This window comes from Tursiops truncatus, chromosome 11, assembly GCF_011762595.2.
Source record: "Tursiops truncatus isolate mTurTru1 chromosome 11, mTurTru1.mat.Y, whole genome shotgun sequence".
In the NCBI taxonomy this organism is placed as follows: Eukaryota; Metazoa; Chordata; class Mammalia; order Artiodactyla; family Delphinidae; genus Tursiops; species Tursiops truncatus.
Genome location: NC_047044.1, coordinates 5,776,948 through 5,802,624, shown reverse-complemented (window position 1 = coordinate 5,802,624; position 25,677 = coordinate 5,776,948). Strand labels below are relative to the sequence as shown.

The 25,677-nt window shown below is 52.1% G+C and overlaps 1 protein-coding gene across 1 annotated transcript in view; it reads left to right on the top strand.

The window, feature by feature from the left end:
* Positions 1–25,677, top strand: part of MPPED1 (metallophosphoesterase domain containing 1) — a 66,691-nt gene that overhangs the window by 16,727 nt on the left and 24,287 nt on the right. Inside the window, exon 3 of the mRNA XM_033865888.2 lies at positions 23,630–23,855. Within this exon, the coding sequence (XP_033721779.1) occupies positions 23,630–23,855 (226 nt within the window). The remainder of the gene's footprint in view (positions 1–23,629; positions 23,856–25,677) is intronic.

Genomic DNA, 25,677 nt, shown 5'->3' with positions numbered 1-25,677 from the left:
TCCTTTTGTTCCTGGTTCTCCTCCTTCTCACTGAAAGTGGCTCCTCCTGGGACCAACCGTGGGCCTCTCGACCCCTTCTTTCCAGATGATAGTCATACCCTCCTGCTCTTGCTTCTGCCCAGACTCGCAGACACCTCCATCTCCTCCCAGACCTGATCCCTCTTTGAGATCCAGCCGGTATATTAATCAGTCTTCTCAGAAGACACCTCCTCCTGGCTGTCCACCAGGATTTTAGACTCGTTTTTAGGTCCCAAACTGAACTCCCAGACCTCAGCCCCATCCCCAGAGGCTATGTCGTAAGACGTAGGCCTCCACTGAGACCCAACCACAGCTCCGGTATCCTTGCTCCCTTCCCTCTGAGGTCATCAGCGCCACCCATTATTTTCGCCCTGCTGTTGTCTGTCCTGCCCGTGTCTTCTTCACTCACTTCCGTCACCTGCCGAGCTGCTTTGGGGTCCCAAGTGGGCCGTCCTGCCAGCCTCCCCTTCCTCCTGCAGGATCCTGTGAGCCCCTCGAGGGTTGAGACGGCGCCTAGTCCGTGCAGGTCCTCAGGACCCAGCCCAGCCTGGCCCCAGGGGTGCTCGCGGGTGTCTGTTGAACAAGCGTGGAGAGGTCTGGTTACCCACAAGGGGCTGGTTAATTAAGTGGCGCTACCCTTAGCGGCATCAGGCAGGGGAGGAAGATGACTGGCAGTGGAGAGTTTAGAAGTTATAATTAACTTTCTACTGGCGCCCTAGCATAAAACGATATATAAGACAATGTAGAAGGGGTCCAAGGATTTAGTTAAATAGAGCTAGGTCTTTTGCAAGTAAACCCTTAATTAAAATCTGTGAGGGAGGAAGGGAGAGAAAGGGAAACGGAGAAATCATTCCGAGGGGATTTCTTTGTTTTCTGCCTCATTTGCCGCTGCGTTGAGGGCCCGAGGGCCATAGGGGGTTGGTGCAGAGACGGGCTCCACGCCGTCCTTTCGCCTCTTTGCTGTTGGACTCAGGAGCCTGTGGCAGGAGCTGCAGGTGGGGCTGAGGATCTCCGTGCTCCCCAGGATCCCCAGGGAGCAGGAGGCTGCTCCCTGGCACAGAACCGTTATTCTCTGTGGGAAACAGTTGTTTCGGACGCAGCTAGAGGTTGCTGACCTCGTCACCCACTGCCCAGGTTCGGCCCTTCTCTTCTCTCCCTTCCCCCTCCTCTGGGGTGAGGCCAGGCTTCGGGAAGGCTTTGCTCTGGCTCGCCACTCCCCACAGCTCTGTCCCCGGCAGCTTGTACAAGTCGCTGCTTTTGTCTTATTCCTGAGACAAATTGTTTTTACCTCCATCCTTCCAGCCTCCCCACAGTGGGACACCTTCTTCCCAGAGTCTCTTACCTGTGTGTGTTCACTTGCGTCTCTTTATGCCCGGTACCTGCCCCGGGCCGTGGAAGCTCCGCGCTGGGCATCCAGCGTATCAGGCCTGAGAGACAGGACCTGGGTGACCCCGCCCGGGCCGTGCACACCCCAAGTTTGGGGCCGGACACCTTCTGGGTTTCCTTGGGCAGAGCCATCCCGCTGTCCTGCCCCACGCGGCCAGGGTGGTGGGGGAGGGATGGGTTTCCTGGGACTGGCCGAAGTCCCCAGGGTGTGGGCAGCTCAGCTGGCCAGCAGGTCCAGTCTGACAGGCCTCACGTTGACCGAGGTCAGGACTCACAGCCTCTTCGGTAGAGCTGGGGACGGAGCGCTGAAGCCAGGGGGTCCTGGGGCCCACTTCATCGGCCAGGCGACCTCGCTTCTCCCTCTGGGTTTCCACGTCTGCATCCACAGAATGTGACGTTTACACCACGTGTTGACTAAGCCCCCCTGGAGCTCCCGCTCGTCTCCCCTCCCGGCCCACACGCCCGCTGACCTCAGAGCCCCGCTGTGGGTGAGCTGAGCTGAGTGTCTGTCTCTCCCGCTGGCCTATGACCGCGGGAGAACAGGGGAGGGGTCCACACGCATCCCGCTCATCCCATGTCTTGAGCGGAGGGCCTGCCGTGTTCCCTGTCTTGGTGTTGGAGGTTTGGTGATGACCAATGTAGCCCCTGCCAGGAGGGCCCGAGGACGAATGCAGGGTCAGGCGATAAGCAAAGTACAGTAAGTCCCCTACATGAGAACGAGTTCCGTTCCGAGAGCACGTTCCTAAGTCCGATTTGTCTGTACGCCCAGCAACGTTAGCCTAGGTACCCAGGTAGCACAATCGGCTGTATAGGACTGCACCACCACTGCTTTTACGCTTGCTTCCGGACGTCCTGGGCTTGAAATAAAAATACTATACTGCTGTACTCTACACGTTCGCATCTTTGAAAGTTCGCAGCTTAAAGGTTCGTAGTAGGGGACTTACTGTAAACAGACAAGATCATTTAGGGGATTGGATGGATGAATCAGATCAATGAGCAGGGCGAGGTGATAGTGACGGGGGTCGGAGGTTTCTTGACATAGGTGATCTAGGACGGCCTCTCCGAGAGCGTCCTAAGCTGGAGAGGGCCCTGCCCTGAGTTGTTTGGTGTGCAGCCCGAGGCCTGCAGGGCTGAGCGCAGTGATGGCAGAGGCCAGGGAGGGAGGCCCCAGTCTGCTGACCCGCAGGGCGAGGATGTGGATTTTGTTCTGAGTGTTAACGTGGCCACAGAGCAGGGGGGGGGGACATGGTGTGACTCAGTGGTTTTTGTTTTTTTGTGTGTGTGTGTGGTACGTGGGCCTCTCACTGTCACAGCCTCTCCCGCTGCGGAGCACAGGCTCCGGACGCGCAGGCTCAGCGGCCATGGCTCACGGGCCCAGCCGATCCGCGACATGTGGGATCCTCCCGGACCGGGGCACAAGCCCGTGTCCCCTGCATCGGCAGGCGGACTCTCAACCACTGCGCCACCAGGGAAGCCCTGACTCAGTGTTTTGAAAGTTCCCTTTGGCTGCTGGGTGGTGCATGACCGTAGCAGACAGGGGAGGACACTGGGACTCCAGGAGAGGCAGGAGGGCTGGGAGTGGCCCTGGAGGTGGCCAAGGGGGCAGAGAGCAGACAACGCGGGCAAGTGTTTATCGCCAAGTATTTGTTAAGCGAACGAGAAAGGAAAAGAAAAACCTTGTGCTGTGGTCACTTCAACCAAAATATCCAACCAACTTCATCTTCTGAAGAGCTCATAAGAATCACCCCGGATGTGTACAGCAGGCTTCAAACGGCTTCTGGCTCCTTTGCGCATTAGTTGGATACAAGGTCCCGATCCAGACATTTTCAGAAACAGGTTGCTCTTCCCGCAAAGACTCGAGATGGAATATTTAAAACAAAAAAAAAGTTTGGACTCTGGGTTCATGTCATTTCTGGCTGTGTCCGCTCAGAAGCACGTTGGTGTTGAGGAGTTTTGGTGGCGTGTAGTCGCAGAAGCCAGGGTGACTGATAAACACGTGGTCGCCCAGAGAGAGGGAGACCAACGCTCAGATAGAAATCTAGAGGAAGAGTGCGGTGGATTCAAAAGATTAACTTGCTCTATTCTTCACCAAAAAGAATTTCTCACAAAGCCAAGCTGTGTTTCAGGGGCTAAAAGAGAGAAAGTTAACTTCTAATAAAGATGAAAAATCTAGAATTCTAAGTGGTCGTCAAGCCACTTTGGCCAGCCGTAATTACGGTATTTTCATGTTAATATATAAACCCCCTGAAAGGTGTGCTTAAGTGCTAATTATCTATTTACAACAGAATGGCTTTGGAAATGAAATGAGACCCCCTGTTGTGTGTGTGTGTGTGTGTGTGTGTGTGTGTGTGTGTGTGTGTGTGTGTAGGTATTTCAAACATGTTTTGCAGTTTTTTTTTTTTTTAAGACCATCATCCTAAAAATCTCTGCCTTAAGTTAAAAAAAATTTCTTTTTAATGTTTAAATAAGGTAGAAGGGCATGTCTCTGAAAGATCTGGGCTCTTTGAAAGTTCTTCCTTCGTTTTATTTTGTGCGTTTTGTTGTTCGTTTGGACTTTTTGCTTGCTAATTTATACCCCACCTTGTGTCAAAGGATTTGAGACGGTTTATAAAAACAATAAGAATAGTAAAATGGTAGAGTGTTGATGATAAATTAAAAGCCAGTGTTAAGAAAAAGAAATCAGAGCCGCTCAGAGGGAGCGCCTAGAATATCAGCACCTGGGGCTCATGTGGACTCTGTGGGCTGGAAATTAGAGCCTGAGCTTCCTGGGGGCCAAGGTGAAAAAGATAGATGCATTTGGCAAATGGCTGTGATTATGGGAGGAGGAAATGTGCCAGCCCCTCTGAATGGTCCATCCCCTGTGGACGTTTGATGTCCATTTCACTCAGCTGTGAGTCCCTTGGGGATCGTGTGCCCTGGTCGTTTCTGTGTAGGAGGACCTCGGTAAAGATGTTTGTACTTGAGTAATAACAATGAATATTTGTTTAGTCTTTCCCAGTATATAAAACATCTCTGTCATTCATTTTGTGCTTTCCGTCTCCCTCCTCTGCTTTCTTTTGGATTGATTGAAGTTTCTTTTTTTCCCCTCTACTGGTTTGGAAATTCTACATTCCTTTTCGATTTGTTTAGTGGTTACTCATAATATTTTAATATGCATATCCAACTTAGCCTAAAATTAATCAACATTGCCACTCTTGCCCGAAGGTCCCTGGAATGCACCCACCCCACCCCTCCTCCCACCATCTTATGTATCTTTGCTGTCTGGTGTCTCCCTTCTCACTTGTTTTAACCCTATCCCATAGTAGTCATCATCATTATTGTGTGTTTTCCCATTTGCACCTGATTCTTTACTCAATGGGTGTTTGCTGACCCCTTTTTACGTGCAGGGCCTGATTCTGGGCACCGAGGATGTAGCAGTGAACACACAGAAGACAGGCCATGGATAAACAGAGCTTTGATATGTTGGGGGATCAGGGATAAGAGGACAGGGCATGACATCACCCTCCGATGAGGTGACATTTGAGCAGAGACTGGAATGGAGGGAGCCAGCCACGCACATGTCTGGGGGGGGCCATTCTGGACAGAGGCAGCAGCTCTTAGTCAGGAGCGTTGGTGGCGCATTTGAAGACCGGCAAGGAGGCACGTGGCTGGAGTTCCATGGAGGGCCTGAGGGGCAAGTGGGAGAAACAGAGGCTGCGTGGGGACCAAGTAGGGTAGGTGGGGTTGCTTCATGTAGGAAGTGGCACTTGACAGGGTCCTTGGCATTTAGATAGTGTTTGGACGAGTGGACGGTGGGGTGCAGGCCTTCCAGCTCGAAGGGGCAGGCTAACCAAGGGTCTGAGGCTGGAGGTGCTCCTGCCGTTACAGTTCATTCATTCATTCGACACACATTTACTGAGCACATACCTAGTTCTAGACTCTTCTAGGTGCCGAGGATACAGTGGGTAGCAAACCAACCAAGACTCCTACTCAAGAGAAATATAAACAAGAAAAGGCCATGACATGGTGGAGACAGAACTGGGTGAAGTGGTAGCCTGTGATCAGGTTAGACACTCACCTGCCTCCCAGGCGTGAGACGGAGGGCAGGTGACTCCCCTGCCCTGCATCTCTGGTTCCTCATCCGTCCAGTGGAGGATGTTGATGACTTCCTCCCAGGCTGGTGATTGTGCAGGTGAGAGATGAAGTGTTAAAAACAACTTGTGCTCTGAGGCTTTTTCACTCGTCAGCGTCAGCGCTGGGGCAAGGCTGTGGAACCATCAGAGGAAATCGTTGGTTGAAAGAGAAGTAGCTGGCTGGCCATTCACGACTTGGGGGAAGCAAGATTCTCTGGCTGGTATACTTCTTTTCTTTCTTTCTTTCTTTTTTTTTTCTACAAACATGGAGAGATGTGTTTGGACATGAAGTCAGCCTGTGGGTTTTTTTAAATGTCATTTTCATGTTGGACTTCATTCCAAAACAGGAATAGTCAACAAGTCAGAAAATCCTGGCCAGCACAGAATTGAAATATTCTGTCCCCGTGTGCACACAAACTTCTGAAATGTCTGAGGGATTCCATTTTCCTGTCCACACCACCTTCCCCTGCCTGCCTTCTGCACCTGGACTCAGCGCAGCCTTTGTCAGAAGTTCTGTGACTAGTTCGGTTTGGAGACTGTGACCCCCACTAAGAGAGGGTGTGGAAAGCGCCCTGTCATCCTTGTCATTGTTACAGAGCTACGCCTTCTCATAGGGTGTCTCCCTACCTGCTCTCTCCCCGGCAGCCCTTCTCAGACTTCAGGTGCATGAGATTTCCCTAGAGAGGTTGGGGGGGGGGGGGTCTTGTTAAAGCGCAGATCTCAGTGCAGCAGGCCTGGGGTGGCTGGAGCATCTGCATTTCTCGCCAGCTCCCAGCTGATGAGTAGCAAGGCCCTAGACCTGAGCTGTCCACTACTGCGGCCACCTGCCTCTTGTGGGTTTTGAGCACTTGAAATGGGGCTAGTGTGACTGAGAAACTGACTTCTGTGTTTCATTTCATGGCAGTTAGTTTGAAATTAAATAGCCACGGGGGGTTAATGGCTACTGTAGGGGCAAGACAACCCCTTGAGGTCTCTGCTGTTCCTGTCTCTATGGGAGAAGGAACCAAGCTTAGGTGAAGAGCTTGCCCAAGATCGCACAGTAAATTAAAGTGGAATCGAGGCCTGTGCTCTTCTAAAATGTTTAAATTATTTCTTTTAATGCCTAAGGTGACCTGTTCCATGTGGGAACTTCCCCTTGTATATTCAGAAAATCCCAACCCTTGCTATTAACAGATTCCTCCTTACCAAGTCTGTTCTGATATTTATGGGCGGGAGTAACACTTTATAACATCAGGACCAACTAAATAAAGTCATGTTTAAGTTGTTGATGGGACCTTACATTTCTTACGTGAAAAACACATTTTGCTGCCAAGCCTTGTATGCAAGTCGCGGGAGGGCTGAACAGTGACGATTGTCTCCTGGATGACACTTTACAGTGTAAAAGTGCTTTCCTGCTGTTTGCTCACTTCCCCCTTGAAGCGAACAGCCTGGGTCCTGAGTAATGCCATCCCCACTTTACAGATTAGGAGACTGAGACCCGGTGCAGGAATGTGGTTTCCCGGAGGTCACCCAGTTCCTGGCTCTCAGGGGTCACCTTTCCAGAGAGGCCTTCCCGATGGCCCTACATTGATCTGCTTCTCTACCCCAGTGTGCCCTGTCCTGCTCACCTGGCTTCATTTTTCCATATCTGTTATCCTCACCTGACCTGGTACTTAATTCTGTGTTCCTTTATCGCCAATATCCCACGAAGGTCCACTTCCGGAAGGCAGGGATCTTGTCCGTCTCAGGCATGTTGCGTCTTCAGCACCACGGACAGCACCAGCCCCAGTAGGGACTCGCTGTTACCATTTATTATTTATAAATTAAATTCCTGAAGTGACAGAGGAGCCGGTGGAAAGGATGTAGGCTTTGGAGCGGGTGGGACTGCCTCCCCAGCCCTCCCTGGCCACATGCCTGCTGCGCAACCTTGAGAAAGTCATTACTCTCTTGGGCCTCAGTGTATCCATCTACGGTGTGGGGCTGACACACCTTTGTAGGCTGTTGTGAGGATTGAATAAGACACTGCAGTTGGGCTCCTGTTCAAGCGTGTGGGTCTGGACACACCCCTCGGGTTTGGATCGTGGCTCCGTTCTTCCAAGCCACCTGGCTTTCGGCATGTTATGTCCTCTCCCTTAGCCTCAGTTTTCTCATCTGTAAAAGGGGGCCGATATTGGGAGGGTTCAGTGAGGCAGGGGCTGATCTGGGCTCACCATAGGACCTGGTGTGAGATGAACACATGATAATAAATGCCTCTGCTGTTTTTGTTGTGGCTATTTTATGAATGCATCTAAAGGGTCCAGCAAAAAGTAGATGCCCGGTTGATGGGAGCTTTCATTACTATTACTAACATCATGGACGGATGCCTTCCTTTTTAAAAAATATTTATTTATTTGGCTGCGCTGGGTCTTAGTTGTGGCACAGGGATTTTCTTCGTCGCCTGAAGGATCTTCATGGAGGCATGCGGGATCTAGTTCCCTGACCAGGGATGGAACCTGGGTCCCCTGCATTGGGAGCACAGAGTCTTAACCACTGGACCCCCGGGGAAGTCCATGGATGCCTTCCTTTATAAAATCAGATATTTAAAAGTTAGGATTTAGTTCTTTGAAATTTGTTTTAAAGAAAATCAGGGTTTTGTTTTTTTTTTTTTTTAAGTGTATAGGTTTGTTTCTTTGATTTCTCTTAAGAAGAAGAATGTCACACCTTTCCAAGCGCGCACGATGCAAATGAAGATCTGAGAGCTCTCAGAAGGCCGTTCCGAGCTAATTCTGGGCTGGTTTGACAGCCATGACCCTGAAGGGGAAACATGGAGCTGACAAAGCGGGGCTTTCTCTGGTAGCATCCCAGCCTCTCAAAATAGTCACTTTCCAGATTAACGTTTGTCATATTTGTGTTTGAAAGTTTTTTGTTCATCGATCCAACCGTATCCCCTCTCCCCTTAATGCTCTTTTTTGGTTTTCTGCTGTGTCCGGGGGAAGTCCAGATCTTCTCCGGGCAGTGGAGACCCCTCCTGGTGTGACCCCATCTGTCCCTCCCAGGCCTGTCCCCACTTGCAGCCCCGTCTGCCCTGGGCTTCTAAGCAATTGCTGAATACCTAGCAGGTGATTCTCCCACCTGCATGCCTTTGCCGGTGTGGGGTTCTCTTCCCGGGATGCCCTTCCCAGCCTCGCCTGCCTGGAGAGCTGCTATTTCTATGGTGTTCCCTCTTATCCACCTTTCAGAGCTCCTCCCTCACTCCTGGTCAGGGAAAGGAAAACTCGCTACTGTTTACGGTTCCCTATGACTTGGTACCGCCCGCATCACAGATCCCAGATTTCCCGCGTGTATCTTTTCCACAATGGACAACAGGAGAAGGGGCTGGGTCAGGACCTCTCTGTCCCCAGCTCCCAGCACAGGGTCCGGCACTTATTAGGGCCAAGGAGAATGACTGTAGAATGAAGTAAACGTCAACAGAGGTGGCAAGATGATTTTACTTTCATGTATCTTAATCTCCAAAATGTTTATTTAGCTTTAAAACACTTGGCTTCACTAAGAAGTATTTAAAAAATAGGAACCTTTTGCCTTAATCATTTTCAAATACTTATTTCAGTTGCTACTGCAAAGAATATTGTTTTGGGCCAATTTTTTTCCCCTTTAAAAGAGTTGTCTGTAGGTGTCACAAGGCACCAGAGGAACCTTTTGGAAAAAGGTAACATGAAGGCCAGGTATCTGTCCCCGTAGTCATGTCTTTCATCCAGGGCTGTCAAACCCCAGGTGACATCCATGCTGGGAATTTTCTGGAAGGATGGAAGCAGGTATAGGCTTCCTGGCCTGGAGCTCCTCAATTAGGACTTTTTGATAAAGGGGGAAGGGTGAGGGGGGCAAGACTCTAGATGGCCACTCAGTCCCTCTCCACCTGTAAACCTTGATGACTTCTAAAGTTCTAGAATGGTTTGCTTTTAGAATGATTGGCTTCCAGGGCTCTAAGGTTCTAGGATTCTAAGAGTTCCAAGAACCTATGGTTCTACCTGCTCACAATTCTAGTGTCTGGAATTCAAGGCCCTTGGTTCTCTTCTTTTAAGATTATTTTAAAATTTAAATCGTGGTTAAATATACATCACATTTACCATTTTAACCTTTTTCAAGTGTGCAGCTCAGTGGCGTGGAGCACATTCACATTGCTGTGCAACCATCCGTCTCCTGAACATCTTCCCAAACTGCAACGCCGCACCCATTAATACTGACTCCTCCCCAGCCCCTGGCGCTCGCCATTCCACTTCCTGTCCCTGTGCGTTTGACTACAGGGACCTCGTATAAGTGGAATCACACAGTAGTTGTTCCTTGGTGACTGGCTCATTTCACTGAGCAGAATGTCCTCAAGGTTCGTCCATGTTGTTGCGTGGGTCAAAATTTCCTTCCTGTTTAAGGCTGAATTATATTCCATTGTGTGGCTACGCCACATCGTACTTATCCGTTTATCTGTTAATGGACACCTGAGTTCCCCCACCTTTGGGCTGTTGCGAATTTGAGGATACAAGTGCCTGTTTGTGTCCCTGCTTCCAGTTCTTCAGGGCATATACCCAGAAATGGAGCTGCTGGATCATATGCTAGTTCTGTTTCTAATTTTTTGAGAAACTTCCATACTGTTTTCCACAGCGGCGGTTCTGTTTTATATTCCTACCGACAGTGTCCAAGGGCTGTCATTTCTCCACAACTTTACCGGCGCTTGCGGTTTTCTGTTTTTCTGATAGTAACCATCCTGATGGATGTGAGGTTGTTATCTCACAGCTTGATTTGCAGTTCCCTAATGATCAGTGACGTGGAACATCTTTTCATGTGCTTATTGGCCATTTTGGAGAAATCTCAATGCAAGTCCCCTGCCCATTTTTGAATTGGATTGTTTGGGGGGTTTTTGTTGTTGAGTTTTAGGAGCTCTCTGTATATTCTGGGTATTAACGTCTTACCAGAAATATGATTTGCAATTCTTTTCCCAGTCTTTGGGTTGCCTTTTCACTCTGCTGATGGTGTCTTTGATGTACAGAAGTTTTAAATTTTGATATATTTTTCTTTTGTTGCCTGCACTTTTGGTGTCATATCCAAGAAATCATTGCCAAATCCAATGTCATGGAGCTTCCCCCCTATGGTTTCTTTTAAGAGTATTATAATTTTAGCTCTTAACTTTAGATCTTTGTTCCGTTTTGAGTTCATTTTTGTATATGATGTTAAGGGGCCAGCTTCATTCTTTGGCATTGGATGTCCAGTTTTCCCAGCACCATTTGTTGAAAGACTGTTCTTTTCTCTCTTAGCCCCTTTGTCGAAAATCATTTGACCATATATGTTTATTTCTGGGCTTTCTCTTCTATTGCATTGATCTATATGTCTGTATTTATGCCAGTACCATACTGTTTTAATTACTGTAGCTTTGTAGTCAGTTTTGAAATCAGGACGTGTGGGACCTCCAACTTTGTTTTTCTTTTTCAAGATTATTTTGGCTACTCAGGGACTCTTGAGATTTCATATGAATTTTAGGATGGATTTTCTGTTTCTGAAAGAAACATCATTGAGATTTTTGTAGGGATTCCATTGAATCTGTAGATTGTTTTGGATAGTATTGACATCTTAACTATATGAAGTCTTCCAGTCCATGAGCACAGGACTTCTTTCCACTTATTGGTGTCTTCTTTAGTCTCTTTCAGCAGATATTTTGGAGTTTTCAGTGTACAAATATTTCACCTCCTTGGTTAAATTTATTCCTAAGTATTTTATTCTTTTTTTAAAAAAAATAAATTTATTTATTTATTTTTGGCTGCACTGCGTCTTCGTTGCTGCACGCGGGCTTTCTCTAGTTGTGGTGAGCGGGGGCTACTCTTTGTTGCAGTGTGTGGGCTTCTCATTGTGGTGGCTTCTCTTGTTGCAGAGCACGGGCTCTAGATGCGCGGGCTTCAGTAGTTGTGGCACACGGGCTCAATAGTTGTGACTCGCGGGCTCTAGAGCGCAGGCTGAGTAGTTGTGGCTCACGGGCTTAGTTGCTGTGCGGCATGTGGGATCTTCCTGGACCAGGGCTTGAACCCGTGTCCCCTGCATTGGCAGGTGAATCCTTAACCACTGCACCACCAGGGAAGTCCTATTTTATTCTTTTTGATGCTATTGCAAATAGGATTGTTTTCTTAATATCCTTTTCAGATTGTGTATTGTTAGTGTATAGAAATGCAACTGCTTGTCTTGCCGTTGTTTTTGTATCCTGCACCTCTGCTGAATTCGTTTAACTTGTTCTGACATCTGTATTGCTTTTCAAGATGGTCTGTAAAGGCTTGCTTTTGAAGCCACAAGATAGCTCCAGAATGTTATGTCGTTTAAAATAAAATCATCGAGAGCTCCTCATAGCAGGGGAGATTTTATAAGGACTCAAGTATATGGTACCATTTTTTTCTTTTTTTTTTCCTGAGGAATATTTCTTTGGCATATGTAATGTCTTGGTGGTGTGACAGAAATGGAGAGATTGAGGCTTCAGCTACAGATGGAATCCCACTTCTCTGCTTACCCATTTTGTAGTTATTTAAACTCACTGAGTCCCAATTTCTTCATCTGCCAATCTACTGCCCATTTTGTGGGGCTGTTGTGAGAGTTAGAAGTAAGGCAGGAGGGAGCCTGTCTCAGACTCTCAGCAGGTGATACCTGTGATGTTATTAGTGGCTGTCTGACCTACCAGGGTTAGGAGATGCTTGACCAGGTCACCTGCCTTTGCACCTGGTTGCTAGAGTCATCCCAGCCCTTAGACGCTCAGAATCAGATTCTTAAGATGTCAGTACCATGCAAAACAGTCTACAGATTCAATTGTGACCCAGTTTGATTTGGTTCTAGATTTTGAGCAGCGGGTAGAACCAGTGAGAGGTCAGGCTGTCCTGGGCAGAGGTAGGAGGCAGGCGAGGAGGGCCTGGCCTCCAATGCCGTCTTTTAATTTCATCACAGTTTTATTTGCATTAAGGTAATACATGTGCAGAATGAGTCACAACATGCTACAAGGCTTATGGTAAAGCCAGCAGCCTCCTCCCCAGGTCCCCTCCCCAGTCCTGATTCCTATTCCCCGTGCAAATCTGGTAGCTACCGATTTATCACCACGATGTCTCTGAGTAACAACCTTATATTGCTGTTTTTTATTTTTCAGTTTTAGGGATTACTTTTTAATGTCTTACTATGAAAAATGAAAATTTAGAAACTTAGTCTCTCTACCCATATATACACATCTCCTCTCTTATCCTTCTGCTGTAGTCCCATCACAGTTTTTGGTTAAATATTCATTGCATAACCTATTGTTTTTCCTAAAGTAGTAAATTGTTTTGTTTGCTTGTGTTTCCTTGTACCCATTGTGGTTCATCCCTGTCTCCTGCAGGGTTTGAAGTGCACCTCAGCAATGTGCTGGGCTGGGCCAGGCCATCGGATGGCCCATTTTTCTTATACTTCCTGAGCCTCCAACCCCTGCCTGGATTAGCTGCCTTCCAGGCCTGTGTACACTCGTCATCCTGGATCCCCCTTCACCATTTCCCTTCGCCTTCCTTTTCTCTTGGAGCTCCTGGTTCCGGGATCCCATGGCTTCCTTTTTCTTGGTTTACTCCCTCATTCTGGTGGAACACACCCTTCAGTAGCTTTCTGAGAAAGAATGTGCTGGAGATAAATGTTTGGCAAAATTGTATGTCAGGAAAAGTCTTTATTTTGTCCTCAGTCTTAATTGGTAGTTTGTCTGGGTGTAGAATTCTGGGTAGCAGATCGTTTTCCCTCAAAATTTGGAAGGCATTGCTCTGTTTTCTTTTAGTTTCCTGTGTCACTCTTGAAGATTCTGCTATCGTTTGGATATCTCACCCTTTGTACATGACCTGTTTTGTTTCTGGGCAGTGTGCCTCAGATGTGGGTGTTTTTTCATTCATTATTGTGGTCACTCAGGTAACCCTTTTAATGGAGCAAATATTGTCCTTTAATCCTGGGACATTCTCTCATATTCTTTTTTTTTTTTTTCCTCAAAATTTCCCTCCCCTCTATTTTTTCTGACTTCTTTTTCATAGTATCCAAATGTGGGACCTCTGGTTTTGATTCTCTGATTTTTGTCTCTTTCCTTGCCTGGTACTCACTTTATTGTCATTTTGTTTCAGTCTCTGGGAGATTTCCTCAATTCCATCTTCTACTCTCTAACCAAAATTTTAAAATTCTGCCACGTTTTAATTTCGTTTGTTAAGAGCACCCTGCTAGAATTTCACGGGTGTAATATCTTCTGTTATCTCACCAATGGTGGTAATTATATGTTATTTTTTCCCCCTGCATCAGCCCCTTTTCCTCCAATTTCCTTTCTTCTTGTTTTGGCCTCTGCCTCCATTTTCAGGTTGGAGGCTTTTCTCCGAGGTCTGATGATCCTGTGTGTTGTGTTTAAGAACTAGACGTTTGAAAGCTGTTGATAAGCTGTGTGTATACGTGTGTGTGTGGGGGGGGTGGAGGTTGTACTGTGATGGGGTCCTGGCCATCTCTCTGGGGAGCCCCTCGTATCACTATCTGTAGGTTTTTTCTCCTGGACTTATCTTTCTCCCCAGAAATGAGTTCCCCAGTTTCCAAGCCTGGCTTCCAGAACCTGAGAGCTCACTGGGGAAGGGGCCTGGGGTCTGCACAGTCTCTATGTTTATTCTTTCACTTTATCCTACTGTTGTTCAGCCTCCGACCTCACTGCCCATCCTCCCTCAAGCCTTGTGGTCCCTAAATGGGCTCTGTGGAGCTGTTATTTTCCCTTGAGAGTAAATACCCTCTCCTGCGGAGATTGGTGGGTAAAGGGCGTGGTGACAGGTGTGATGGGGGAGGGGCCCTAGGCCTACCTGCTCCCATGGGTTCTAGGTCAGACCGTGCACTGAGCCTGGGTCCCTGAACCGCCTGGGGCTCTGGCCACAGCTCGCTTTGCTTCTTGTGGAGGGTCATACCTTTTTATTCCTTTACTGTTGATTCCATAGGATGTCAGCAACAAGCAGGCACACGTGGGCATTCACAATGTCCTGCCCTGTGTGAGCCCTTTCTGTCCTGCTGTTTGGCCCCATTAGCACCTGCCTTGGGAAGCCCCCCTGCAACCCCGGCACCTCCTGGAGGGTCTTAGAAAGCTGAAAGGGCTCTCTAAGGGTCAGGACCTCCTCATGGGATAGATGGGGAAACTGAGGCCTGAGCAGGGGTAGGCCTCACCCGGGTCCGGTGATGTGGTAGCAGAGCCGAGGCTGAACCCAGGCCTCCCTGCCTCCGGGGAGGCTCTTACTGGAGCCTCCGGGTGTCAGCCCCACACCTGGGCCTTGTGCCCACCTTGACGTCTGTTGAGGGAGTGGAAGCCACGACAGCTTGGGGGCTGCCACCCGACAGGCCGGTCAGCATCTTAACGATGATCCTTCTGGAACGTTCCGTAGTGGACTGCTTGGGGACCTTTGGTGAGTCATTGCCCTCACCATCTGATCCTCATCCTCTATCCTACGAGGATGGTAATACATCTTGGATTCAGTGAGCGTGTATGAGCACTTCCCCCATAGCCAGCCCTGTGCTGGGCGCAGGAGAGGAAGCAGGCTGGTCCCAGCCTGGGAGGACGCCCGGCTGGTGGGGGAAGCAGACGAGGCAGCGACAGCGAGAGCTCAGGCTGGGCGGAGCTGGGAGCCCCGAGTGCTGGGTGAAAAAGGATGCTCATGGCAGGCAGCCTGGAGGAAGTGGCACTTGGGCCCATTGAAGGGAGAATCAGTTGGAGTTGGCTCAGAGAGAAGGGCAGGAAGAGGGTCCTAGGTGGGTGGGACAGCGTGAGCAAAGAGGCCTCAAGCAGCTCAGAGGGGTGCACGGTGTGTCCTGCTGCGGAAAGGAGAGGTCAGGGCACCACCGGGGCCTGGCCTGGAGGGGGCGCCGTAGCCTTGAGTTCTGAATGCGTGTTACATCCCTGGTCACCAGCTTGGCCCCTTGTGAGGGCCCTGGGCAGCCTTTCATGAAGTGTTTGGGCATGTGTGTTCTGGGGAGGTTCCCACAAAATCTTTCTGGCTACAGGAGGCCTAGTTTGGGGGAGGAAGAACCCAGAAACCTTTCAGCTGTCCCCTTCAGCCTCACGTCCTGTGTGCTCTGCGGTAGCAGTTGAAACAGGCATTTAAATTGATGATTAGGACTGAATGTTCCTGTTTTTAAAACATTTCCCAGGAAAAACAAACGTTTGAAAGTTAAACATTTTGGCTGTTAGGATGAAACAGAAGAAAAATCGCATTTGCCTTTAAATACGGGCACCGGTGTTGGGCTGTGACTCCAGTGCCTCCCCCGTGGGACCCGAGGGGGCCGGCCTGCAGCTCGGCGGGTGGAGGGTCTGCCCTCCCAGGACTGTCTGTCCTACAGTGGGGGGGTGTGTCTCGACACCAGGTTGAGGCAGGCGATTTGGACTCCAGCGCTGCTGTGTGTGACCCCAGGCAAGTGACCTCTTTTCTCATCTCCATCTTCCCAGCTAACATTTCTGGATTTCATAGCAGAGCATGGCGTTTACTCCTCCTAACATCCCTCAAGACAGCGATAACAGCTACCACCCAGGTTGTATAAATCGTGCCTTTGGTTTTCTGAATCCTGATGGCTTGGCATCTTGGAGGCCGGCTGACCCCGAGGGACTACCCCCCCAGAGTGAACCCATTGTAGAGATAGTAAAGGACTCAGCTCTGAGCACACCTTTCACAAGCAAACCAACTCATCCAGACTCCACCCCCCACCCCCAGCCACGTCCTGCATGGGGCTGTCGCACACACTGCCCTGATCAATCAATCGCCCCAGGGCCTGGGAGCAGACAACGAGGGTCAGCCCTGCGCCCCAAGCCCACCCGCGTTATTCACTAGCCCATCCTCTGCCCGCTTGCCCTGTTTCTAGGGATCTGTGAGTATAACCTGCTTCCTCAAGGCAGTCATTTCCGTGTCTGCAAGTCTTAGCATACCTGATTAAACCAAATCTCTGTATAAGTACAATACAGGGGCTTTATGTGTCTTCCCTAGTTTGATTTTTCCAAGAACTCTGTGCAGAACCCTAAACGTTCCGCCTTTATAGATGAGGATGCTCAGACTCAGAGAAGTGAGGGTTTCCACTCCAGGCCGAGTAGCCAGGAGGAGGCAGAGATGGGGTCCAGCCTTGCTTTCTAAGGGTGTCTAGAAGCGTTGCCTCGAAATTGCTTATCACAGTGCCTGGCGCACAGGGCAGCACAAACCAGCGTCTGGGGGACACAGCCCGTGCAGTGTGCTCCCATCTCTCAGCCCTGCCCTCGGCCCAGGCACCTGTCTTCAGCCTCTCCCGCCCGCTCGGGCTGCACGCAGATTCCCCTGTTGCGTCGTCGCCGGCCCGTGTCGTCTGTGTGTGCATGGCCACGGCACACGTGTGCCCGAGCCCCCTGCAGCCCCGGCGGCAGCTTGAAGCCGAGTCTCCATTGCAGAGTTACTCTAGATCGAGCGCCATCCCGAGAAGTCTGGTCACGTGAATCTCCCAGACATGGGCAAGTGTTTAAACACGGAACTGTCAAAGACGCGCTAAAAATGCAATCAGAGATCGTTATGCCGTCTCTTTATTCCATTCCCCTCTGCTGTGTTCTGCGAGACGGGGATGGGCGGGAGGAACCATAAGTGGGCATTTGTCTGATTGCCGCTGCGTTCAGAGAACAGTAAAACTCTGCCGGGCCCCATACACCGCCCCGGGAGGGGCGCAGATTACGGAGAAGCTCGCACATATATCACGTTGAATTTAACAGATTATGCAGTTTGGAGGTAGCACTTTCTGTTCAATGGGATGGGTAAGCGTTAGCGATAAAGAATTGTAACCTTTTGGAGGGAGATTAATCTTGGAAGTGCAAGTAGCAGAGCTCTCGTCTGCATCCCCCTTTGAGCTCCGAACCCCGCGCATACTCGCTGCCGTGTGGAATCTACGTGTGGGTGCATATCTATTTGGCCATAGACGGCAAATGAAAAGTTAAAATAGTGTGATCATCTTCCAATTCTCTGCTGATGAATACCTAATGGTCCTTTTACCACCAACAAATCCATGGCTAGCAAATGCCAGGATTTCAAGTGAGCTGGCTGAGAAGAAACGAAGCATTTGGGGAAGATGAACTGGACGTTATCACGCAGAATACAAATGCATAACAATGCCCACCAGCTCTGAAAAGCGGGGAGGAGGGCTGGTTTCCACGAGGACTTGCTGCTTCTCCCAGACCCGAGGCTGGGAGATCACATCCCAGCAAGGCGCGCCTGGCCCAGGAGCCAAGCAGACCCTCAGGTCTCTGTGCCACTCTTCCCGAATGTCCCGTCTTTCCAGTCCCCAGCTCAGCCTGCATGTCCGACCAGAGGCTGGCTGGTGTGACCACTGTTCTGCGTTCCTGAGGTGGGAGGCTGGGGTTCGAGTGCTGGTTCGCTGTTGTCTTGCTGTGTGACCTCAGGCAAGCCCCTTTCCCTCTCTGAGCTCCAGTTCCCTCCTCTGTCCAGTGAGGGGTGTGGATTGGAAGCTGTGTGTCACTTCTGGTACAGACCTCAGGGCTAAGCTTTGTATGGTGCCTTGTCCAGCTTCTGGAGCACAGCCTGTGCTCAGACAGAGCTTGTGGGCAGCTGACCAGGGCCGGGGGGTTAAAACAGGGCCCAGCTTCAGGGAAGAAAATGAGTTTCTGGCTTGCTGGGCTTTTGGGATAGGCTGACTGGATTCTTTGCTTCTGTTGGGCTGAGGGAGGTGGGTGTGAGAAGGCATTGGGCCCATTTGTCCCCTCGGAGCCTCCCCAAGCGGGCACAGCCCCAGACACCTGCTGGAGAACAGCCGGGGTTCAGGCACCCTTGGCAGCTTGTCAGGGCAGGTGCTCCCATCTGGGCACTGGGGTGGTCCCCCTGTATAGTAGCCCTCTTCTCTGCTGCCAGGAAGGACAGCCGCAAGAAGGGGCAGAGGGAACAACATTAATTTCCTCTGGGCAGGCATGGGGAGGAAGAGTTTGTTTTCATCTCATCTTTTTCCCCACAAAGCCCCTGCACGCCAAATGGTCATCGAGGGCCCCCAAACACTCCCTCATTCACCACCCAGATACAGGAGGGGGAAGACGAAGCTAAGCCAGAAAGCCTCTGATGATTGGTCGTTGGGCATTTTATCCACAATCAGGTTGGTAAGAGCTGCAGGCTGATGTGAGCACCTAATGCAGCTTTAGGTTGTAGCCACAGAGGTAGCAGCCCCAGAACAGAGGAGGGGACTTTTCCACCTGCCTCTGTGATCGTTAAGCTGTACCAGAGCCTTGGTTCTGGCTCTCCCACCCCCATCTACAAGAGAGCAGGTCCAGTGGGAGAGGATTCAGAGAGAGCCAGTCAGGATTATGGGTGAGGAGGGTGGGTCTGGATAGCAAACCCTGCCAGGACAGTTGGAAGAAAAATTTGGAGGAAAGGGAGGGATCCAGGTAGACAGAAATCAGCTGTTATAAAGGAGACAGAGCTATCCCGAGATGGATTGATTGATTTATAAAGGCATCCATCTCTCTCTTTCCATCTATTCATCTATCCATAATCCATCCTTCTTTGCCCATCCATCCATCTATCCATCCACTCATGCATCCATGCATCCATCCATCCATCCATCCATCTATCCATCCACTCATCCATCCATCCATCTATCCATCCACCCGTCCATCCATCCGTCATCCATCCAATGATCTGTCTGCCCTCTGAGAGGCGGTGTAGCGTGATGGTACCAGTTCAGGATGAGTTTGATGAGGTCAAGCCACAAAAACTGTCAGAGTCCATCACCCTCTGTGCTTGTTCGTCACTTTATTATCGATTTGTGCAACCTCTCTGAGCCTCCATTTTCCCAGGTGTAAAATGGGGATAATAATACTTGAGTGTCTTTGAAGGTTACACACAGCTGGCGAGTTGCCAAGTCCAGGTGACCACGCAGACAGAGATGTGTTTGCGGCTGGACGTCCAGCTCAGCAGGGCCTGGTGCTGGCAGGTTTCTGTGTTCACAAATGGACGAGCCCCCTGCCTCCAAGCCGTGTGGCACCCACCTCCTGGGGAGAAACCAGACAGTATTTGAGCGCATCACGCCAGCATGTTGTGGCTGCTGCCCCCCACCTGGCTTTATGTCCGGGAGCTGGTTCTTCCCCGGGAGGGAAGAAGCCTCAGTTACCTCCTGTGATCCGAGGTGGGAGGAACAGGAGACAGCCCACAGCCTCCTGCCCACTCCTCAGTCCCTGGTAGTCAGGAGCTGCGGAAATAAATGAAACTGTATGGTTGGAGTAATTTGCTAGTTTGCTTAAGTAACACCCCCAGTCAGAGACATGACATCAATACATTAGTGCGGCTCGGGCTGCCCCAGCCGGGGCGGCGCGCCGAGTGGGGTGGGTGGATGCCGTGAAGTGGAAACGCACGGACTGGTGCTGGAAGGCAGTCGTGGTGGCCACGGCTCCGGCCGCGACTGCAGCGTGGCGAGGGGCTGGCCTGGTGGCCTTGAACGAACCTGAGCTGCTGACCCAGAGGTGTGGAGTCAGCTGGACCAGCACCTAGCATTGCTTCTGCCACTCACCTGCTGCGGGACCTGGGCAGGTTCCTGACCTGGGACCCTCGTTCCCCAGCTTCGAGGCGGAGGTGACAGAGCCCACCTCGGGAGGGCCCAGCCTTTCTACCAAGGGTGTCTGGCCCAACAGTCAGGTCCCGGAAATGGCAGGCTTCTCTGGGCTGTCCTCCACGACCCTTCTCCAGATGCTCAGGCCCAGGCAACCTCTCCCCTCCCCGCCGGCAGCCTGAGCCTCACTGGAGAGAGGGGGCTCTGCACCGTGTCACCCGGGGTGCTGGCGGGGGCTTCGCTTTCCAGACTTCTGCTGGGGCCTGCTTGGGATGGAGATGGTGAAGCCAACACGTCTCCTCTCTGCTCCTGATTCTTTCCTGTGAGGAGAGCAAGAGGACGTCTCGGCATCCCTGGGCCAGGCTGGGATGACAGATAGGAGGATGAGTGAGGCGGGGAGGCAGAGGGGCCTTGGGGAGCTCATCCCCACGGCCTGGTTGGCAGCTCGGAGGGGCAGGGGCCAGGTCTGGTCCCTTTCGTCTCCAGGGACTGTGGCCGGGGCCAGAGTCCCCAACGCTGCCCGGAGTGGGCAGTACCTTAAAATGAGTGAAGTGGGCTGGGAGTGAGTAGTAGGGGCAGGTGGGGAGTGGGCAAACTGCCCTCTGCTTCCTGTCTAAGGGAAGCACAGGCACTCAGCACTTGCCTAGGCCAGGACGGTGAGATTTTAAAATTGATTGATTGATTTTTAGAAAACAGAAAGAATGACATTTTATTGGAATTTCTCTAATTTTTAATGTTGGCAGCAAATGCAAATTTAGAAAAGCCAAAAACATATGCCAAACAAAATACGTCTGTGGGCAGGGCTGGCCTGCTGGCTTCTAGTTTGCAAACTCTGGCCCAGGGAAGCTGACTTTTTCTGAACATCAAAAGGCTTTGTGTGTTTCCATTCACTGTCTTGTGTAATCCTAGAATGGTCTTGCGAGGTAGGCGTTATTCTCCCTGTTTCACAGGTGAGGAAACGGAGGCCCGGGGAGGTCAAGTCACATAGCCGGTTAGTGGCAGAACTGGGTCTGGGACCCAGCTGTCAGCCCCTGGAGCCCATGCCTGTCATCGGACAGCCTCCCAGAGTTGACAAACACCAAAGAAGAGAGAACGCTATTTTCTCAAACCTGTAAAGAAGTCTGGGTGGCCGGTGAGGCAGTGATGAACAGATTATGCTTTTCTGCTTGTTTTGTGAAAAACTTCTCTCTCCGTCCTGGGGTCCCCATCTCCTCTGTGGCCAGACTCGGAGGCGAGCAGCCACCCAACAGCCCTTTGCCACGGCCATGGAGCCTGGGGCCAGGCAGAATGGGCAGGTCCCAACTGCAGGGCTGGGAGGGGGGCGGGCTGGAGACGTTTCTAACTGGGTTCGTTGCAATTAGAATATGATAATGGTGTAGTTATGGTACGTGGAACTTCATTGTGTGGCACAGGCGTAAAACTCACCCTGCCCCTTCCTGGAGCTTCCACAGTGCTGGGCACACGGGGTTCTTCCTGGAGCCTCATGGGGAGCTGAGTCTGATCCCACGTCTGTCGCAGCTGACCTGGTGTTGTGGGCCCCGGTTCCCAGTAAGGCAGACAGTCCTCAGAATTTGGAGAAGAGGCGTTTCTGGAATTGGGTTTCTGATAGAAGGCTCACACGGCAGAGGAGGTCGAGTTTCAGGCCATGGTCAAGAGTGAGAAAGCTCTGCTGTCCCTGGACTGTGTTACCCCTGGGTGGGACCAGCCACAGGGAAGGGGCTTGGCGGAGCTGGGGGCCACACGAGGCCCTTGGCCCCCAGAAAGGGGCGGTTACCAGGCACACTCACGTTGATCAGAGGGGAAACTGAGGCTCAGACAGGTTAAAGTGACCTGCTCGGATGAGAGGTGACAGAACCCAGGTCCGCTGGCTCCAAAGCCGGACACTTTGCCCTGTGTGTGCTCCTGTGGGAGTCATGGTCACTGGGAACGGAGAAGACGCCTCCTGAGGTGTGGGTCTCTGTTAGCCCGGGGCGGTCCTCTGGGCAGGTTCCCTTTCACATCACCCTGGGACCCCCGACAGGAGGCCGGAGCCAGAGGTGTGGCCACGGCTCTCGGTGGTCAGGATGGGGCCCTCGCCCTGGCCTTGTCGAGGGCGCTTTCCCGGGCTTTCCCTGAGTAGGTGGAAAGTCTGGGGTCACACAGGACTGCCTGGCCACGTGGCCTCCAGCACATCATCCCGCAGCTTCCGGAGCCTCAGTTTCCGCGTCTGCATGATGGACGCGATGAAGGCCTGGCTCCGTGCCTGACGTGTAGTAGGGCTTATACGTGCACGGGGTCGTGCTCACTAGCCACTCACTGCTGAAGAATTCGGACAAAAGAAGCGACTTTCTTGCTGAAACAGACGCAGAGTAAAGTTTGGTGTCTTTTGTCGCAGCTCCTTCAGAAACCAGAGCTCAGGTGGTTTAGAAGTTCCATGCCGTGGCCGCAGTTACTTGTCTGTGAAATGGCTATGGAATGTCACCATTCTCCTGCCTGGACACCCCGTCTCCCCAGGGCCCCATGCTGGGCTGGCACCTTCACACGCCCCTTGGTGTTTGCTTGACCCACCAGGGCACGCCCTTGGGGAGGGGGCAAGAAAAAGGCTTGGGCCTCGGGGTTCACCTTCAGAATTCATTTTTTTATCCTAATCAGGTACCATCATGACTCTTTCTCCAGGCCCGGAGAGCCTAGCAGCTGAGGCTGGTGGGAGATCGGGAGTCCCGGGCCTGAGCCTGGGGTCAGGCTGGCTGCCGGCGGGTGTTGGGGAGCCGGGGCGGGTGGCGGCCAGTTTACTGAGGCCGAGGGGCTGTGGTAGCCTTGGGCGGCTGTGCTGGAACCCAGCCCATGGCCAGATCACCCGGGACGCAGTGCACACACCTGCCTAGGGCATCTGTGACGTAAGGCCCCAGAGAAAGCAAGGGGAAGAAGCACGGCGTCCAGGAACCGCGTGGAATTTGCAGAGCGCACAGCTGGAAGGACCCTAGTGTTAGCTCAGTGTATGTTATACACGGACGGTTTTGTTTTGTTCCCACTTAGACCGTGTTTTGACTTTGAATTCCATGGCAGTAGGGGTGGGGATGGGCAGTGTAATCTTTCCCGAGCGTAGGGTCTCCAAAGGGTTGACCTGGGCTCTGCAAAGAACTTGCAGTCCCTGTTAATGTGGAAACTAACAAGTCAGACCCCCAGGTGGAGGGGGCCTGAGACATTGAGGCTGGCGAGGCAGGCCTGGGGGCCCAGGGCAGGGTCTCCTTCCGGTGGAAAAGGGGCCCGGACAGAAGAAACGGGGGTGGGGGAGTCCTGAGGATGAGCCCGGGTCCACTGCAGCTCAGAGGCCCTGCAGGAAACTGTCCAGCCCCGTCCCGCTGGTCTGGGGGGCAGGCGGCCTGTCACCCAGCAGCGGCGGGGGCAGGGAGGCCACAGGGATGGTGACCAGGTTGCTGCCGCCGCCTCCGATCAGAAGGCACCTGTCGGCAGCGGGGGTCAGCTCTGCCAGGGGGTCCAGGGGCTCTTGCCTGCCCCCTGCCCCCGGCACTGTGGCCTCCGGAAGCCAACAGCGGGGCACCGTGTGTCTGTGTGTGTCGGCTCTGCAGGCAGCCTGCCCTACGAGTACAAGATCGTGATCGCAGGCAACCACGAGCTGACCTTCGACCAGGAGTTCATGGCCGACCTCATCAAGCAGGACTTCTACTACTTCCCGTCCGTGTCGAAGCTGAAGCCGGAGAACTACGAGAACGTGCAGTCGCTGCTGACCAACTGCATCTACCTGCAGGACTCGGAGGTCACCGTGCGGGGCTTCCGCATCTACGGCTCCCCGTGGTGAGTGTGCCTGGTGGGCGCCGTTCCGACCGCTGGCGACCGTGAAGCCGTGCTGGGGTGGGGGGATGGAGGAGGTGAGGCTGAGTGCATGGAGGGAAGAGGGGCTGGGAGAGGCCGCAGAGAGACCCGGGGCCAGCTCTCCCCTCATGCTGTGTGACCCTAGGCAGGTCGCTGCCACTCTCTGAGCCTTGGTTTCCCCATATCTTGCGAATAATTATATATGCTATACTGTCTCACGTATAGACACGTACTATTAGTATCCCCATTTTCCAGGTGAGGAAACTGAGGCACAGAGAGGGTAAGGGCCTGGCTGAAGGTCACACAGGTAGGAATGGGCAGAGCTGAGATTAAACCCAGGCAGTTTGGTTCCAGAATCCTTGCTTTTAATCATTATTCCACATGCTGGGAATGTCCCTGTTGTCTGTCCCTCTGACACACACAGACGATGCACAGGTGGGGGGGTGATGATTGATTAGCCAGGTTAGGAGAGGCCGTCGGAATTTCCCTGGAAGACCAAAGGCCTGCTTTACTGTATTGGGGACGGCAGCTGTTTAAATCACAAGTATACATCAAACCTTTGTTCCCTGCTGGGGACACAGAGCAATCAGACCTCATCCCTAGGCTCACCTGGCTAAGTGGGGATCAAGGTGAGAACAGGTCATGATGGGTCTGCGTGGTGGTCGGTGTGTCCATAGCAACCCCCGTGACGATGGTGATGATGGTGATTAAGATTGTGATGATGGTGATGGTGGCAGCAGGACATTCCTGAACGGTTACAGTAAGCTGGGCCCTGGGCTTAAATCCCCATAAGGATTGTCTCTACTCCTTGCTCAGCCTTGTGAGGACTGATATATCGTCCCCGTCCTGTAGTTGGATAGACCACCTGGCCCTTAGAGGCCCAGCTGGCAATGGCCACAGGGTGCCAAGTGCTGGCAGGGTGAGGAGGACACCCTACACAGGAAGGAGAGACCTCACGTGCTTGAAAGAGTGGTTTGATTCCGGAAGGCTCCCTGGAGGGGGTGGGGTGACCTGAGCCACAAGGGAAGAGAAGGGCATTCACAGGCGTGGAGGGGTAACAGGGCCTGAGGCTGCACCATCACCCAGAGCAGCACACGTAGGGAGGCTTACGGGCGATCTGGGGGGACCCGGGGCCTGTCCGGGTGCAGGGACTTCAGGGAGAGCAGCTGCTGACACAGTGTGGCTGGGGAGCCCTGGGGCGGCCCTGGCTGATACCACATGGTGACCACCTGCTGGCTAGAGGCTGTGAGGGGTTTAGGACATGGTCCCATCCTCCCAAGGCCTCCTCATGGGGCAGAGGGGAGATCCTGGGCTGTCCTGCCTTCCTTGAGCCCCAGGAGATGCCTGCTGTCATCTCCCTGGTCCTCGCTGTGTACAGGGTCTCCACAAAGCCTCCCGGCGGCCTGTGAGGTCCTGATGAGGACTGGGGTGGGGGGCCCTCAGGGATGTGATGAGCTCGGGGCCAAGGCCAGGAGAGGGGAGCAGATGGCCGAGTCTGTCTGGCAGGCCGTGAGAGCCCAGACCTGGAGGGGAGGGCTGTTAGGCAAAAAAACAGAAGGAGGTCATTGTCAAAGGAGGAACCAGTGTGAGCAAAGGCGTGATGGTGAGCTGAGCACGATGGGAGGGGTGGGGCGGCGGGAGATTAGGCTAGAGGGTCAGGAGGGTCAGGTGCCAGACCGGGGAATCTGGACTGGATCTCTTTGCCCAGTGGTTTCCAACACCCTGTCTCCCCTGCACACCCACATACATACCCACACACACCCACATACCCACACACACCCACACCCATACACACAACATTTTG